Source organism: Cololabis saira, chromosome 11, assembly GCF_033807715.1.
Source record: "Cololabis saira isolate AMF1-May2022 chromosome 11, fColSai1.1, whole genome shotgun sequence".
Taxonomy (NCBI): Eukaryota; Metazoa; Chordata; class Actinopteri; order Beloniformes; family Belonidae; genus Cololabis; species Cololabis saira.
In genome coordinates, this window is record NC_084597.1 from 26479295 (window position 1) to 26496482 (window position 17188).

General features: G+C 40.3%; 1 protein-coding gene across 2 annotated transcripts; it reads left to right on the forward strand.

The window, feature by feature from the left end:
- The first annotated feature begins 754 nt into the window (after positions 1-754).
- On the forward strand, positions 755-16535 carry rab11fip1b (RAB11 family interacting protein 1 (class I) b). Of its 2 annotated transcripts, XM_061734217.1 has the most exons (7): positions 755-1208; positions 7853-8277; positions 8362-9505; positions 9725-10444; positions 14339-15175; positions 15474-15582; positions 15755-16535. In XM_061734217.1, exons 1-7 carry the CDS (start codon positions 853-855, stop codon positions 15959-15961), a joined length of 3798 nt encoding a protein of 1265 aa, XP_061590201.1. In that variant the 5' UTR covers positions 755-852; the 3' UTR covers positions 15962-16535. The 2 variants fall into 2 exon arrangements, with proteins under 2 accessions (XP_061590201.1, XP_061590200.1); XM_061734216.1 differs by having other exon boundaries at positions 8362-10444.
- The last annotated feature ends 653 nt before the right edge of the window (positions 16536-17188 follow it).

Below are 17188 nucleotides of genomic sequence, written 5' to 3' on the forward strand. Positions count from 1 at the left end.
ATGCAGTCTCACTCACTGCAAAAAAAAAAAGGAATATTTGTCTTGTTTCTAGTTAAAATGTATACTTTTTAGTCAACAAATCTCATTACACTTGAAACAAGAGTTATCACCAGAAAAATAACTTGTTATTTGACCATTTTCACCTGTTTCAAGTAAATTTTCACTTGAAATAAGTAGAAAAATCTGCCAGTGGAACAAGATTTATCTTCTCATTACAAGCAAAAAAATCTTGTTCCACTGGCAGATTTTTCTACTTATTTCAAGTGAAAATTTACTTGAAACAGGTGAAAATGGTTGTTTTTGAGTCTTATCTTAAATGTAATGAGATTTTTTTGACTAAAAATTAGACATTTTAACCAGAAATAAGATAAATATTCTTGTTAAGATTTTCAGTTTTTGCAGTGTATAATAACTAGTGAAATCGATCATGTTGTTCTGATTTGCATTTGTAGTTATTCTATATGTATTAAGTAATAGAATAATCAATACAAATAGACACAGAGTAATTCCATAAATGTATTAAAAAAAACAAACATTTACATTTTCCCTTGAAGCCAAGGTGTGGCGGCTGCCATACCTTGCCATACCCAATTGACGCCCCTGCTTTATTCTGAATGTGTACACCGCATGAACACGTAGAAGTACTAAGCACCTGTTGTAGTGGGTATGAGCGGTAACTTGATTAAACTAAACCCCTCCTGTCGGTGTGGCCACGCCCAATCAGCTGGTATTGAGTTCAGCTGTTTCCTCGGCAAACTTTCCCGCGCTGCTGTGCAGAGTCCTGCGGAGAACCCTTGTTGTTAAACGGCATAGTGTTTGGGGGATTGAACTCCGTCACGGCGTCTGCTCACCATGTCCCTGGTGGATCAGCAGTGGTGTCCTCCAAGCGTGCAGGTAACGGCTCTGCAAGCCAGAGGCCTTAGGATAAAGGGGAAAAGCGGCACGAACGATGCGTATGCCGTTATACAAGTGGGGAAGGAGAAGTACCAGACGTCTGTGGTGGAAAAGAGCGTTGCCCCGGTGTGGAAGGAGGAGGCCACCTTCGACCTGCCGCTGCTCCAGCAGGGAGGCGGAGGAGGCGGCGCAGAGCGCTCCACGCTGCGGGTCCATGTCCTGCACCGGGCTCTGGTAGGCCCAGACAAGCTGCTGGGGCAGGCTGTCATCAACCTGCTGCAGCTCTGTGAGGACAAAACCCGCCTCAAGACGGAGTGAGTGCACGCACCGTAACTGACCTAGGATAAAACTGCACAATCCCTTAAAATGAAATCGATATGCACCACTTTTTTTAAATAATTCTGCTTGGTTTGCAAAAGTGTTGACCAAATATTACAATAACTTTAAAATTGGGGTATAACTGTAAATATGAGCAGTTTGTATCCAAGGTAGGGCTGGGCGATATGGACCAAAAGTAATATCTCGATATTTTCTAGCTGAATGGCGATACTCGATATATTTCGATATTTTTTCTGTGCCATAATTGGGGTTTCCCCCAAAGCATTATAGCATAGCATCTCTGTTAGCTTCATTTTTTCTGAGGCAAACCCTTAAAAAAACAGTCAGTTTTAATACAAAGCCTCGTGCCAAATGTCACACGGGTACCTTTATTAACAGAGGTCTGCACAATATCAAAATGTATAAAACAAATGAAATAAAAATAGACTGCCTGCATAATAAAAATGCTTCTTGAATAAAATAAATATCCCTTTCCTGCATAACAATTAAATTAAAATACACTGTGAAATTAATACAATGTAGACAGTAACAGGCAGACTTTTCCACTGAGGTTGACAGTTGTGCAAATAACAAAACATTTGTGCAAATCTCAAATAAAACATTCACGTCAATTTGTCACAAAATAAGCTATATCAAAATCATAAAAAAAAAAAAATCTCGATATAAACTATTGTCTCGTACCATATCGCGTTTGAAAATATATCGATATATATTAAAATCTCGATATATCGCCCAGCCCTAATCCAAGGTAATGAAACTCATCCTGCTACTTGAGTTTTAGACTATTTTTTAAGTATTCAACTGTTAATTAACACTCCTGCAAGGTTATCATGACTTCATTGCCCCAAAGATAAGATTTAAAAAATATTTTGAGCATTCAGACATCTTATCCTTTTAGACTCTTTGTCCTCCCTGAAGACAAAGTTAATAGAATTGTATTCAGATGAGACCTGGTTTCTCCTCACAAGTATGAGAAGTACATTGAATGATAAGTTACTCAGATTTCATCTGGACTGCAGTCACATCGGTCATACTGCACCTTTTTGTGGTATTTCAGAATAGAACTCTACTATTCAAAGTAAACAATCCAAAAATCGTTGCCAAGTTATGCTGCATGTGTGAAAACAGAGGACTGTATGTTCTTTCTTTTAATGCATTCATAAAGTGAGGATTATTTTTCAAAGTACTACTTGAAAGCTTTCTATACTGATGTGAGCTACTGGAGCGTGCATGCAGCCGTGCATCACTGCACAGACCTGCTCTGGAGGGTTTGATTTATGAACGTTGCCCACTTGCACCACCGCAGCTTAAGGGATTTGTTTCCTCGGCAGCAGCCCTTGAGAATGCCAAGCAGCATTAGGGAAATGAATGCAGCCAGTTAAAATATTCACTTTTGCTAACTGATCGTGTCAACAAGAAATAAATTCACCTGATGATTTAAACATTACTGGTAGGAAATAAAGCATCCAGCAGTCACCAAAGGTAGTTGAACTCAAATTATTTCCTACACATCATATCCAGAGGAGCCCAACAATCTAGTTTTTCTTTATTTTTCTTGCATCTATTAATTATAATGGTGATTTACCTCATTCCTCCTGAGCAGATATACATTTTTAAATTTGAAGACGATTACAGTTCTGGTGCATAATAAGAAGGTATTTGTTGGATGTTTTAATCCTCTAAAGTGTGATGGGATTAATCCAAAATCTTGCATGCAATATCAGCCTTTTACCCCACATGTGCACACACACTTTGCCTGCCTGGCCCTCTCACGTATTGCTGGTCCACCCTGTTTGATGACTTGCATGCACAGCAAGGTGTGATTTTTGTGGTCGCAGTTCATTGCTTTTCATATCTATTCATCACACAACAGTGTACATTTGATTATTACTAATCCTTTTTTAAATAATGAGCATTCTAAAAAGAGCAGATTTTGTTGCAACCCAAGGTGAAAATACAAAGCTAAAGTAAAATGTACATACTGAAATTAGCTCCTTTTTTATTTATTTACAGGCAATGACAAATACAATTGTCATACAGTTCTTCCTCTGAGTTCTGATATCTACTTCTGTTCTGCTCTGAAAAAGGATGTTCTGTCTGGTGTTCCCTAGCTCTGTGTTGCATATTTGAACAAGTATGACTTTTACGTTTGGTTGGCTTTTCTTGCACCTTGCAATTGCTATTCAGAGATGAGACGGTCTTCCAAGCTATGAGAATGTTCATGCATTTAAAAACTACTCTGAGGACATCTTTGACTTCTTTATTTTTGTAAAATCAGAATCTGGCGTTGGTAAATGCTGGGCCGTGTTGATCTTTCTGTGAGCTTGGCGAGCACACGTTGCGTCTGAGGTTTCAGTCCAGCTTTGGCCTCACATTCCTGACCATCTTATCAAAGCAAAACAAACTGTGATGGCAACAGAAAAAGTTAACCGAGGTCAGTTTTTCAGACTGAAACCACTGTTTTATGAGCATCGCACACATCAACTGACAGGTGCTTTCGTTGTTTTTGAATAACCGATAGGCTTTTCTACTTTTGAACATGCAGTCCTTGAAAAGACAATCATATAAGTTGGTAATGACCAGGAAAAAGACAAACGGAAAGCCACGTGGCTTCTACATTGTGTCATTTCAACCTTGTTTTAATGTCCAAATATTATTTAATGAAAAATAATCTGAATTACACTAGTAATAAAGTGGATTTAAGCAACAAATGCACCAAAAAGAAAACATATGGGTGAAAAAAACATGAACTCTTGTTTCTTTCTATAATACTCTTATTCGCCCGGTTTCTTTTGCACGACAGCTCTTCATTTTGCTTTCTTTGACTTTTCTGACTCAGGAGCTTGACTAACTTTGGCCGGTTTTGGTCCTTGGACATTATCACTTCAGAGATGTTTTACACATTCAGCTGTTCTCCCTCACGGCTGCGTTTTTCTGATAAGAAAAGCCTGAAGTCACTGGGGGCTATTGTGTTATCAGTAGCTCAGCCTTGACAAGGAAGGATGTGTGTCTGCAGAAAGTTATGTGTGTGTGTGTGGGGGGGGGTACATAAATTGTTGAGTCATTATTCTCATTTGGTTCTGTCTGTCCAGCAGACTTTCTAACGTTCACTGAGCTGTGAGATTAGTTGCAGAGCATCTTCCTTACAGAGACTTTGTTAAATGATGGCCGGTATAAGTTCTACCTCAGGCACAATGTATTGTGCTTGTACCAGCTAACGCCCAACACTTTTGCAACTTCCCTTCTGATTAAAATGAAGTATCTTACTTCTTCTATTTTCAACTTGTTTGTGGCTTGTATTACTGCATTAAAGCTGTGGGTCAAATCCATCACTGTACTTTGACTATATATATATATATATATATATATATAAATATAATCGTCTACTGCAGTGTTTCCCAACCCTGGTCCTCGAGCCCCCCCAGTCCTGCATGTTTTAGGGTGCTTTCACACCTGTACCGTTTCAAGCAGTTGTTCCGATACAGGGAACGTTTCCCCCTAAAGATCGGAACGTTTGGTATATGTGAACACAGCAATCGCGCTCTGAAACGGTACAAAACAAGCGATCCGAGATCACCTAGGAGAGGTGGTCTCGGCCCGATTCCAATCGAGACCTGAAACGGTTCATTTTTTTTATTTGTAGTGAGAACATAATCCACACAGCAACCGACACAACTCCATTCATTGTGTATGTGCGACCGCGGCGCAAGGAGAGTCGGTGCAGCCTCCACCACCTTCTCTCCTATTGGACATGCCGAGATGTCGTCCCAGCACGGCACAAATTAAACATTGTATGAAATTAAACAATGTTCAATTTGGGCAGGGTCTGCGCAGCGCAAACCCTGCCCGAATTGAACAGCAGCGCAAACCCGGCTGCGGCAGGCGGCCTCTCGTCCACTGCCGGGCTCCGCTCTGCGCCGAGCGCATAAGCCTGATTTATGGTTCCGCGTTAAATCGACGCAGTGCCTATATCGTACTTTACGCCGTAGGTGCTACGTTGGTGTAACGCGGAACCATAAATCAGCCAAATCCAACGGCTGCAGTCTGTGCTGCGCTGAAAGGGGCGTGTTGTTTTTCCCGGGGTGCGGAAGAGGAAACTCCTTCCGGGTTCATTTGACCAATCAGAGAGCAGCTGGTTAGCGCATGGAATTTGTTATCAGCTTTGAAACGGTACAGACGTTTGCCTTGTGAACACAAACCCCACGAACGAGAAACGGAACAACTGTATCGATTCAGCCCCTGAAACGGAACAAAAAAAACGGGCCACAGGTGTGAAAGCACCCTTAGATGTTTCCCTGCACCAACACACCTAATTCTAATTAATGGTTCTCATTAGCTTCTCACCAAGGTCTGCACAACTCTGTTGATGAGGTACTTGTATCACGGTGTGCTGAAGCAGGGTAGCATCTAAAACATGCAGGACAGGGGGGGCTTGAGGACCAGGGTTGGGAAACACTATAGTGCATTTTTTTGGGGTTGTGATTTAAGCAAATATCTGCAAGCATTGTTTTTTAGATAAAGTTCAGGGGAGACGGAACATACAAATCGGGCAACTCCTGAAGCTTAACAGTGAAACATTTATGCTCAGACCTAACATTTGCTAATCACATCCTGTTGCTCATCAGTAAGACGGAGACAGGGGTGCTATGACATCAGTGAACCATTTTGCAAATTCCAGGAAAAGGCAGTTTCATCTCCTTAATTTGTTTGCTACACATCTGAAGCATTCTTAAGGGGGGAGGAAGGGCAAAGGAGGAGGGTGAATCTCACGACAAAACTTACACCAGACAGTTTTCATCAATGGCATCTCAGGGAGTTACTTCCTAAACAGTAATGGGCATGTGTGTTTGTGTGCACCATACCAATTTACATAATAAAACATTTTAGACCATGTTGCCAGAGCATAACAAAAGGCAGGAAAAAAAAAAGAAGCTAAACCCGCAGATCTTTACACACAAATGCATGCACGTACACACAATGTCCCTTCCTCATTTCCTCATTTCGCCTAACATCCAGATTTCAGTTGGAGTTGTTTTTCTTGGTGGTGCGCTGACCTCCAATTTCTGCCACTTAGGCACTTTTTATGCTGACTGTTTTTTTTTTTTTTTTTTCTTTTCTTCCGAGACCCTCCAGTCAGCACTGGACCCTGACACTGGTACAAAACCAGTGCAAGGCTCCTGCTGCCTGCTATCAGTGGACATTTGTCCATTTAAAAGTTTTGTCTATATTTTAAATATGAGACTCTTAGACAACCCTTTGACCTAGTATGAAAAGGGATCAGGGGAGGGTTGTTTTGCAATGAACCAGACTAATTTAAGGTCTGGGAGTAGTAAAGGGTAATCTTCTAAAATAAAAAACAAACAGCAGCAGCAGGTTAAAATCTCTATGGCAAACAGAGAGCTTAGTATAACTCTGCAAGACTAAGTCAGGGTAGAAATCACACCAGCAGAACTACACTGCTTGAACTGTGCAGCAAGTTAAACACCACCACTCATAGATTCCACACATCAGAGGCCAGAGACGGTCATTTTAGATCATCAAACCCTCCAAAAACATCCAAGCTTCCACTAAGTCACTTTCCATTCGCAAAGGGAAGAATCGCAGCTTTCACAGAGAAACATGCATGGATTAAGCATAACCAGTTATTTGTATTGCTTTTTAGGCACCCCAGGAAGAATAGTCGTCACCATGGTGACAACTAGGGGTGTGCAAACAAGGGTACCTCACGATTCGATTTCGATTATTGGAGCTTCGATTCTTCGATTATAACGATTGTCGATTCGATTATTGTGATTTTTAATGCTTTTTTTCATAAAAGATTGATTTTGTCTTCATCTGTGGCTAAATTTGTAAATAAATAGCCAATCAATTAACTCAGTTCCTCTAACAACACTCATTAAGTAAATAACAAGGTTGTTTGAACATTTGACATGTATTTTTCAAAGACACAAAAGAATTTATTTTATGACTATGTAAACATTTGCTCTTTGACTTACTTAACTTTGACCAGGGAAAGCTGCACTTGCATGAGAGCGCCCTCTATTGGCGGAAAAAACTGAAAACGGTCAAGCCCTGGATTTAATGAGTTCATTAATTCAAGTAAACAAGATATCCCATCAAATTTATTTAGTGTAAACATATCTGCCATATTTCAAGTTAACAATAAGAAATTCAGCAGCTTATTCAGTCTGGAATCTGGATAAGATAACTTTAATTAAAAAAATTATTATTATTTTTTTTTTTTTATCGATTCCATATCGTCACGTGACGCATTGCGATGCATCGACACATCGATGAATTGCACCCACCTCTAGTGACAACTAATGGGGATCCAATAAACAATAAACCAGACCGAATTGACTGTAATTTGTCTGAAACATTTAGAGTATAATGAACATTAATAGAGCTTGCTGATTGCCATCTTGTTATTGGAGGTTTTAAGATTAAGGTCCATGGTGAATATAAAAACAGTATTTTCATGAAGTAACACAGTTGACACTATAATACCAAAGGTAAATATAGCTGCTGTATTATCTGATGTTTAAAGAATGCTTCATCTGTTTGCAGATGTCTGGGTCATGTCCTGAGTCATGTATAATAATGTGCCTCTCTTTAACAGATGGTTTAAGTTACTTGACAAGACTGGAAAGCCAGACAAAGACCGAGGAGAGGTTCTTCTGGACATCCAGTTTATGAGGAACAACATGACCGCCAGCATGTTTGATCTCTCTGCTGCTGGGAAATCTCGTTCTCGCCTTGGCAAGTTCAAAGACAAAGTACGTGGCAAGAAAAAGGAATCGGACTCGACGTCCAGTGTACAGTCTTTCCCTCAGGTTATCACGGACAGTGAGGAGGAGGGAGATGGAAACGCCGAGGGAGCAGCAGGCAAGGATGGCAAATCCAAGAAACACAAGATTAAGTCTTTGTTTTCTCCAAAGTCCAACCTGCAGAGAAACAAGTCTCAGTCCATGTCTGTCCTGCCTGCGAAAAACCCCTCACTGAGTGGCAGCCAATCATCTGGTCTAAACATAGAGTCCTCTGAGGGTCAGCACTTTTCTTTGTTTTATTCTTCTTCTTTGCCTTTTTTTGTCTTATTGCATAGATGCTAATTTTCTCTCTTGCTTTCAGGAAAAAAGTTCAAGTTTATGATCCATAAACGCTCCGGCAGTTCAGGCAACAAGGATTCATCACTGGGTCATCAAAAACCGGTTCCTGCAGAGCAGAGTAACTTGTGCATTAACGGAAGCCATGTTTACTGTGAAGAGCCGCCACCTCGGACCTCTCGCGCTGGCTCCAACTTCAGTCTGGCCAGTTCAGGACACGGATCAGTCGAGGATGTCCCTGAAAGCTCTCCTCCATCTGTGGAGTCACTAAAAGCTGTGAGGCAGTATTCACCCTGGATGGAAGAAGAAGAAGAAGAGGAGGATGAGGAGGAAGTGAATGGTGAAAGTATAAAAGAGGATGTTAATGAATCAAGAAGGGAAGAACAAGAAAGAAACAGGATGCAGGAGGAAATGAAGAATAAAGAGAGGGAAGAGGCTCTAAAGAGACAACAAGAGGAGCTTGAGTTATTGACTAAGGAAAAGATGAGACAAGAAGAGGAAGCTAAAAGAGGGGAAGAGGAAAGGATTATGAAGGAAAGGGAGAGAGAGGAGAGGGTCAGGAGAGAACAAGAGCAAAGATTGGCAGAAGAAAAGAGGCAAGAGGAACAACGAGCAAAAGTTGAGGAGGAAAAAAAGAGGCAGAGGGAGGAAGAAGAGAGGATTAGGAGAGAAGAGGAAGAGGAGAGGGCTCAAGAGAGGCAAAGACAAGAGTGTAAATTAGCAGAGGAAAGGAGATTAAAGGAAGAAAGGGAGTTAGAAGAAGAAAGGAGGCTTGAAGAACAAAGAAAGGAGGAGGAAAGGAGGCAAAAAGAGGCTGAGGTAGAGCTCATGAGAAAGCAGGAAGCAGAACAAAAGAGGCAGAGGGAGGAAGAAGAGAGGATTAGGAGAGAAGAAGAAGAGGAAAAGGCTCAAGAGAGGCAAAGACAAGAAGAGCGTAAATTAGCAGAGGAAAGGAAATTAAAGGAAGAAGAGAGGAAGTTAGAAGAAGAAAGGAGGCTTGAAGAACAAAGAAAGGAGGAAAGGAGGCAAAAAGAGGCTGAGGTGGAGCTCATGAGAAAGCAGGAAGCAGAACAAAAGAGGCAGAGGGAGGAAGAAGAGAGGCAAAGACAAGAAGAGCGTAAATTAGCAGAGGAAAGGAAATTAAAGGAAGAGGAAGAGAGGAAGTTAGAAGAAGAAGAAAGGAGACTTGAAGAACAACAAAGAGAGGAGGAAAGGAGGCAAAAAGATGCTGAGATGGAGCTCATCAGAAAGCAGGAAGCACAACAAAAGAGGCAGAAGGAAGAAGAGAGGATTAGGAGAGAAGAGGAAGAGGAGAAGGCTCAAGAGAGGCAAAGACAAGAGTATAAATTAGCAGAGGAAAGGAGATTAAAGGAAGAAGAGAAGAAGTTAGAAGAAGAAAGGAGGCTTGAAGAACAACAAAGAAAGGAGGAGGAAAGGAGGCAAAAAGAGGCTGAGATGGAGCTCATCAGAAAGCAGGAAGCAGAACAGAAGAGGCAGAGGGAGGAAGAAGAGAGACTTAATGAAGAGGTGAGGAGACAGAAGGAAGCAGAGAGGGTCAGAAAGGAAAAGGAAGAAAGGGACAGATTGATGGAGGAAACCAGGAAACTAAAAGAAGAAGAAGAAAAGAGGAGAATTGAGGAAGAGGAAAAAATTAGGAGGGGAGAGGAAATGATACAAGAAGAAAGGAGAAGGAATGAGGAAAATGAGAGGATTCAAAGGAAAGAGCAGGAAAGGATTAGGAAGGAGAAGAGACAGGAGGAAGACCAGAGGGCAATAAAGGAAATGGAAGAAAATGAGGGAGTAGTAGAAGTGAGAAGACTGGGGGGACAAGAAAAGAGGATTGAGGAAGAGGAGATAATTAAGAGGGAGGGAGAGCAGACAAGGAAGCCGGAGAACAAGTTGGAAACATTCACAGAAGGAAACGAGATAGAAAATCAAAAAAATGAACAGAGAACTGCAGCAAAGAAATCCAGTGTGAGCAGTCCTGGAGAAGTCCCCCCCACACATCTGTTCCATGAGAACCTTTCACATCAGCCCTCTGAGGACATTCCCAACTTTCCTTCTGAACCCCACAATCACACAGCTAAAGTGGAAGCTGTTAAGCAAAGGTCAGTTCAAGTCAGAAACACATCAATTCAGTATAGCGGTTAATTTTTACACATCACTACACAAATGACATTTTTCACCATAACTCGATAGCTGATGTCAGTGAGAGATATGACAAACTGTGGAGCTAAAGCCACTGCACAGTGCAGAGGGACGGGGGATCATGCAGCTACAGTCACAGGGAGACTGGTAATCACACAGCTGAAGTCAGAAAGAAAGGTGCACAGTTGGCTCCTGTTGGAGGGTTACAAATACTGAGGTGGACCTTGTCGCTACCTGATTTGAGTCCCTACCCGATTTGAGTCACACATGCGCAGTCGCGTCCAACATCGTCGGCCATCTTGGAAAGCAAAATACGGCAACACCACTTGGACAAACTATATACATAAAAATAAATGGGAAAAAAAAGGCAAACCCTCCATAGTATGTTATAAAAACGAAATAAAAAATAATATAACATCTATAAAGGTACTATCAAAAGAAAATCAGTCTAAGTTACAATCTTGCTACGCTTAAACACTTTTGTTGAAATGTCAACCCCTGTGATTATTTTATTTTTTGATTATTTTATTTTATTTTTTTTATTTAATCTTAGAAGATTATCTGGGAAAAAATGTATAGGTATACGTATTCAGTGTGTTGTGAACGTGTTATGTTTCAGTTGCAAACAAATGTTTCCTCAAAGGAATTTTGTACTTTTGATATGTTAAATAAAGTTTATTATAAAAAAAACTACCGTACTCACAATAAGTTAGGGATATTATTATTTACAGTACTTGATTGCTTTTCCTATTTGGTATGAATTTTAATGAAATAAGTAAAAGTTGCCTTTAATATTACTAATGATTAATGAGAAGAAACACCATTTTCATTAGTTTAATATTACCCCAAAAATTTAGACAATAAAAATAGTCTCTCACAATTGCCCTAACTTATTGTGAGTAGTGTGTGTGTGTGTGTGTGTGTGTGTGTGTATATATATATATATATATATATATATATATATATATATATATATAAATAAACAGTGTAATATATATAAAATAATCACAGGGGTTGGCCTTTTTTTCCATTTATTTTTATGTATATAGTTTGTCCAAGTGGTGTTGCCGTATTTTGCTTTCCAAGATGGCCGACGATGTTGGACGCGACTGCGCATGTGTGACTCAAATAGGGTAGGGACTCAAATAAGGTAGTGACAGACCTCCCTTTTTAAAAGAAAACATAAGGCTCAAATTGCCCCAGAGAAGAGAGAAGAAGAAAAAAGGTTTACCAATACAGGCTAATAAAGCTAAGTGATACCCGAACCATCAAAATGCATCCTAAATCATTTAAACCTTGGTTACTTTGATGTCTCTGCCGTTATATCCCGAAATTTCACTTTGACAGGCTACATTTTTTTTTTTTTTTTTTTTAATAAATTTGTTGTCTCCCATGCAATGGACTGGTGACCTGTGTAGGATCTAAATAGAGCTGGGATAGATTCCAATCCCTGTGAGCCTAAATGGGAATACTTGGGGATGGATGGATGGTATCTCAACTTCTAATGTGCCTCTCCCAGTACAAATGCAGTTGCCACGATACAGTGGATCGATACATTTACCCACTGGTTCATGTTTCCCTGCTCAACTCTAATTAGTAACGTGAGCTAGAGTGCTGTTGAGAGCAGAGGAAATATCAGGAAACTTTTGGGGGAATTGAAAATGCAAAAGTTTACCTGCTATTGAGCTATTTGACTAGATCCACATGACTGTTTGTGAAGTCATGTGATCAATAAAGGCAGTAGGATTGAACTTTCTGGAGATCTTGAACGTCAGCACAAAATGCAGCGTGAAATTATTCAGCAGTTGTAAGATCTTTTAAATGCTGGAGGAGTTTTCGGAATGGATTTAAAGGGAGACTACAATATTGCGTGCCTTATCTTATCAGCATCGGACCAGTGAAGGAAGTGCTGTTGCTAAATTTGAGGGGTCATTTACATGTACAAAGTGTATCTGAATGTCCTTTTATCTATTGTTGTTCAGTCTGTGACAACATTGCAGTAGTTCTTCCCAGCACTTCTCTTTTTTTTCAATGCTACCAAAACCGACACTGCATAAAAGTTGCATGGCTTTGTCCTCGTGTGCATTTCTGCTTGCACTAGTGTACACAGTCGGGCCTCATGGTAGATGCATGGTGGGAACAAAGAGTACAAAATAACCACTCACTTGACCTTCCTGCCATCAGTAACTAAAAGCAGGACCTCTAGAGTTAGGAACAGCTTCTTTCCTGAAGCTGTGAGACCCCTGTAGCTCCTGCTAACCCCCACCCCTCCCCCCATAACTGCCACTTTATTATCACTGATGCCATGTCAGTGTCATCCTGCTGTTTTTCCCTGTTTGAATATTTTTTCTATTTATTTATTTTATTTTATTGTATTGCAGTATATACACTTTTCTTTTTGTTGGGGCTTGCTCTGGGACCAGGGAAAGAAATTTAATTCCATGTCATGTCTAACATGTGCTGGAATGACAATAAAAACTCCTTGAATCCAAAAAATGCAATCTATTCGGCTGAAACAGGTAACTGGCAAAAAATATTTCAAAATGTAGAATACACAATCTTCTCAAAACACCCAATAGATCTTTTTCAAATGATTTCAGTTGGATGGGTGGATTCATATATTCAATATATTTGCCTTCAAAAAGTCTTTAGTTGCCTTGATATTTAGTAAAGGATTACTATTCATCTGCATTATGAAGCACCATCCTATCAGTTTTGTAGCATTTGTCTGAACGTGAGCAGGGTGTAGGGAGTGTTGGAAAGTGGTTTACACCTGGTTCTGAGGCCTCTTATGTTTTTGTCTTTTTTTTGGCAACATAGTTGAGGTACTTTCTTCAAATGCCACTTTTGCACTAGTATCGGTTCAGCCCTGCTCCGCTCGGCGCGGTACGGCACGGTTCCACCCGTGTGTTTTCGCATTGCCAGGGGAGAAGCGGGCAGGTTTGGGTGAAGCTGCTGTGACGTACTCGATTGCGCAACCGCTTTGTTCATGTCGCCGCTGATCAGAAATCAGCTGGAGCCAGGAGCGGCTGAGAGTAAAACAGCCCGTCTGCATCCCTTTTTAAATTTTTTCTTCTCAGCCACCAGGTTTATGAACATCTGCACCTCAGAGTTGGATCACCAAACAGACGTTTTGCGCTTTATAATAAAATCGCTGCGAGCCGCGAGTCGCCTCGCTCTGACTCCCGCTTCCTGATTCAAACGTCTGACGGCCCCGCCCCCGACCAATCAGAGGCGAGGAGGGTGGTGACGGCCCCGCCCCCCGACCAATCGGTGGCGAGGAGGTGGTGACGTCAGAAATAGTCCCTTCTCAGCCCGCAAAGAACCTGGCTGAAATGGTTACAGAAAAAAGTATCGACTTGGAGCGGCTCTACACGTCTCAGCCCTAGTGCGAAAGCGCAAAATGGGGCCCTAGCGGGTAGAACCGGGGAGAAGTGAGACTAATGCAAAAGCGCCAAAAATGTATGTTATTTCTACATTTTAGATGCCATATACCTTGTGAAACCTCTTAAAATAAAACTAAAAGTTTATGCTTTGATATGTTGCGTAAGAAGGCAAAACCAATATTTAGACAATGATTTGGAGAGACCTCTGTGTAGTGTGTGTCTGTTTGTGCGGACGGATCTGCATTCCCCTCTGGTTGCTCTGAAGTATCATCTCACAGGATTTGTGGCACTAGATTTTCATATTTATTTAACATCCTTGCCAACTTCTTTTAGATCATTTCGTACCAGTAAAGCATTTCTTGGATATGAATTAAATCTTTTGCTTCTATTTTGACATCATAATGACATAACCTTCAATTAAAAGCCTTAGCATACCCACATCTTATTTACTCTGGGTCTCTTTTCCAGATGTCAGTCGGTTGTTCCATCAGAGGGAAGAGATGCTGTTTCCAGTGATCAAAAAGACCTGGTTGGAACTCAACGGGAGAAGAGACCAGCTCCTCTGCCTCCCAGATTGAATCAAACTGAAAGGCAGAGAGGGAAGGAACAGGATGTGCAGGTACAACATCGGCTGCAAAGTAAAGACAAAGATGTCAAAACTGACAATTGTCTTCCTCAGTGCTCGGTGCTTATCACACCAATGAATAAGCCTCCCACAGGTGCAAAGAACACCCAGAGTGTGCCACAAAATAACACAACCAAAGTAACAGCCAAACACACTAAACGTCCTGCACCATCCAGACCTGGTTCTGTTGGAGAGCAGCAGCCGTCGTCCGAGTCAAAAACATCTGCCAAGATTTCCCACCAAGGTGTCACGGTGGCAAAACAAGTCCATACTGTTTATGGCTTAAACCCATTTGAAGATGAAGATGAGACTGAGCTTGCATCTGACAATGACCCATCTGTTTCTGGTCCAGTATGCTGGCCTCCACCTAAGTCACAATCTGTCGACAAAGATGCTGCTTCTCAAGTAAAAGTCAAATCTTTGAAGATAGCCCCTGCTCCTCCACCTCCCGCCAAGACTGACGCCACTTCTGGCACTTCAGTCAATCAAAACGGAGCTAGACGCCACAGTAAAGGTGATACACCAGGGACTGGACCAAACAACAGATATGACTTGCAACCAGAGAACATAACATATGTAGATGTCCATGACGGTCCAAAACGACAGTCTCAGCAGATAAGAGTGCAGACTATCACAGTGGCAGGTGTGAAGGATGAGGGGCGTCCTACAAGTCCACGCAGGTAAGACTCAACAGAAATTCCTAAAAGAACTAAACTTGTGTATAATTCCTTTTTATAAAACAAATAAAGGAGAATTATAGCACACACTTCTAATACAGAATCAATTTGGTGGAATATCCTTCACTTCTTTTATCATTCCTACACTTCCATTATTGTTTTCCACATGAGTGTTGAGCTAATGATTTTGGTTAATGTGATGAGCAATTAGTAAATGAGTTTCTGATTTCTACAGAAACAAGTGTCTATAATGCCCTTGGGCATCAACACTTTGTCATGAACTAATCTTTTGTTGTTGCAGGCTGCAACCTGTAAAACCCCTCAATCCTCTTGATCAGTGTGCCTCTGTTCAAGGAGGAAATGATAGCAAATCCACTGGACACATCATCGGAAGTCAAGATAAAACAAAGGTATCTTTGAATAACCCAAATAATCATTCTCACTTTGACTAAAACCATTGTCAGTATGAAGATTTACAAAAAGAAATGAACCAGTGGGATTTTAATGTTTCCTTTTGTTTTACTTACTAGGGACTGCATGTTTGATCTTTTGCTGAGTGCCACATGTTTTTGCCCCTCACAGGTTAATGACACTGGGGTGATCGGGCCGTACTCTCAGCTGACTAAAGAGGAACTAATCTGCCTGGTGTTGAAACAGGAAACCAAGCTCCTCGAGAGAAATAAAAAGATAGCAGAGCTGGAGCAGTACATTGACAACTTACTGGTGCGGGTCATTGAAGAGCAGCCAAGTATCCTCATGTCTTTGAGCCCCATAAAGAAGGCTGCTTAAGTGGATTCAGGGTGCTGACTTTATTCTTTCTGCACAGTTCAGATTGTTGTTTTCTGACTTTAATCACTACAGTTCCCTTTTGAGAAATTTCAATTTCACTCTCGTTGAGAACCCTGAATTTAATCAACAGGCTATGGACTTGCTTAGATTTAAAGTTGACATGAATAATGACGGGCAAGAAAAAGATAAACCAGACAGCAGTAGTTTCTGCTAAAACCTTTTTTAGGTTGAGCATCATATCCCTTTTGCTTAAATTTGTGGAATATTTTCTTTGTGTGAGACTCTGTAAGGATGTCTTTCATATACATATTCATTTCTTTTCATGTTTAGCATTTTGAGCTTATTGTATTCTATGGCAAAATACTGTAATCCATACTTTTTTTTGTTTATGTGTAGATATGTATGGAAAACTGCCTTACTCACTCACTTATGCACTTTCATGATTTTTCTATATCATCCAGAATTTTGAAGATATTTCTGCTAACCTTTGAAAAAGCACTTTAAATAGTTTACACAAATAAAATGAATTGTACAACATGGAATTAATGTAACATTCTGAGATAAATGCTTTAATTGTTGTGTTGTATTTCTGAAATTAAATGAAACTTAAGTATATTCTTTTTTTTCCCTTGCTGTTTCCTTTAGTACTGTTTCCCATCTCACTCTGATTGGATCACAATGAAATGTTTAAGTTGTTCTTGTAATGTAACAAATACTTGATGAATTTTAAAGAGATTTCGAATGCAAGGAGTTCAAATGAGATAATGACTACCTACATTTCAAAATAGAATTGTGAAAATTGGATAAACCAAGCTCGGGCTTCTGAGTTTGTTCAGAAATTAGAGTAAATTGATTTTTAGGTGGGGGTTTGTTTACACTTTATAAATGGGAACAAGGAAAATATATTGAGTTATTTGGAACAAAGCCCAATTTTCATTTACATCAGTCTTGTAATATGGTTGTGTTAGTTTTCCACTAAGGAAAACATGAACTTTCCCACAGAAAACTGTTATGTAAAATCTAGTGTTGGTAACCAAAACTAATTTTGAAAGAAAACCTTTCATTTAAAGATTTTAGATTTTATTTGATGTCCTAAATTTTAATACAGCAATAAGATGAATTCTGGGATAAATAAAATAGAAAATTCAGACTTTAGTAAACGTGTACATTTGTATGTATATTAGTGGGGGACATATAAACAACTATATTCATAGTCATTTATATGCC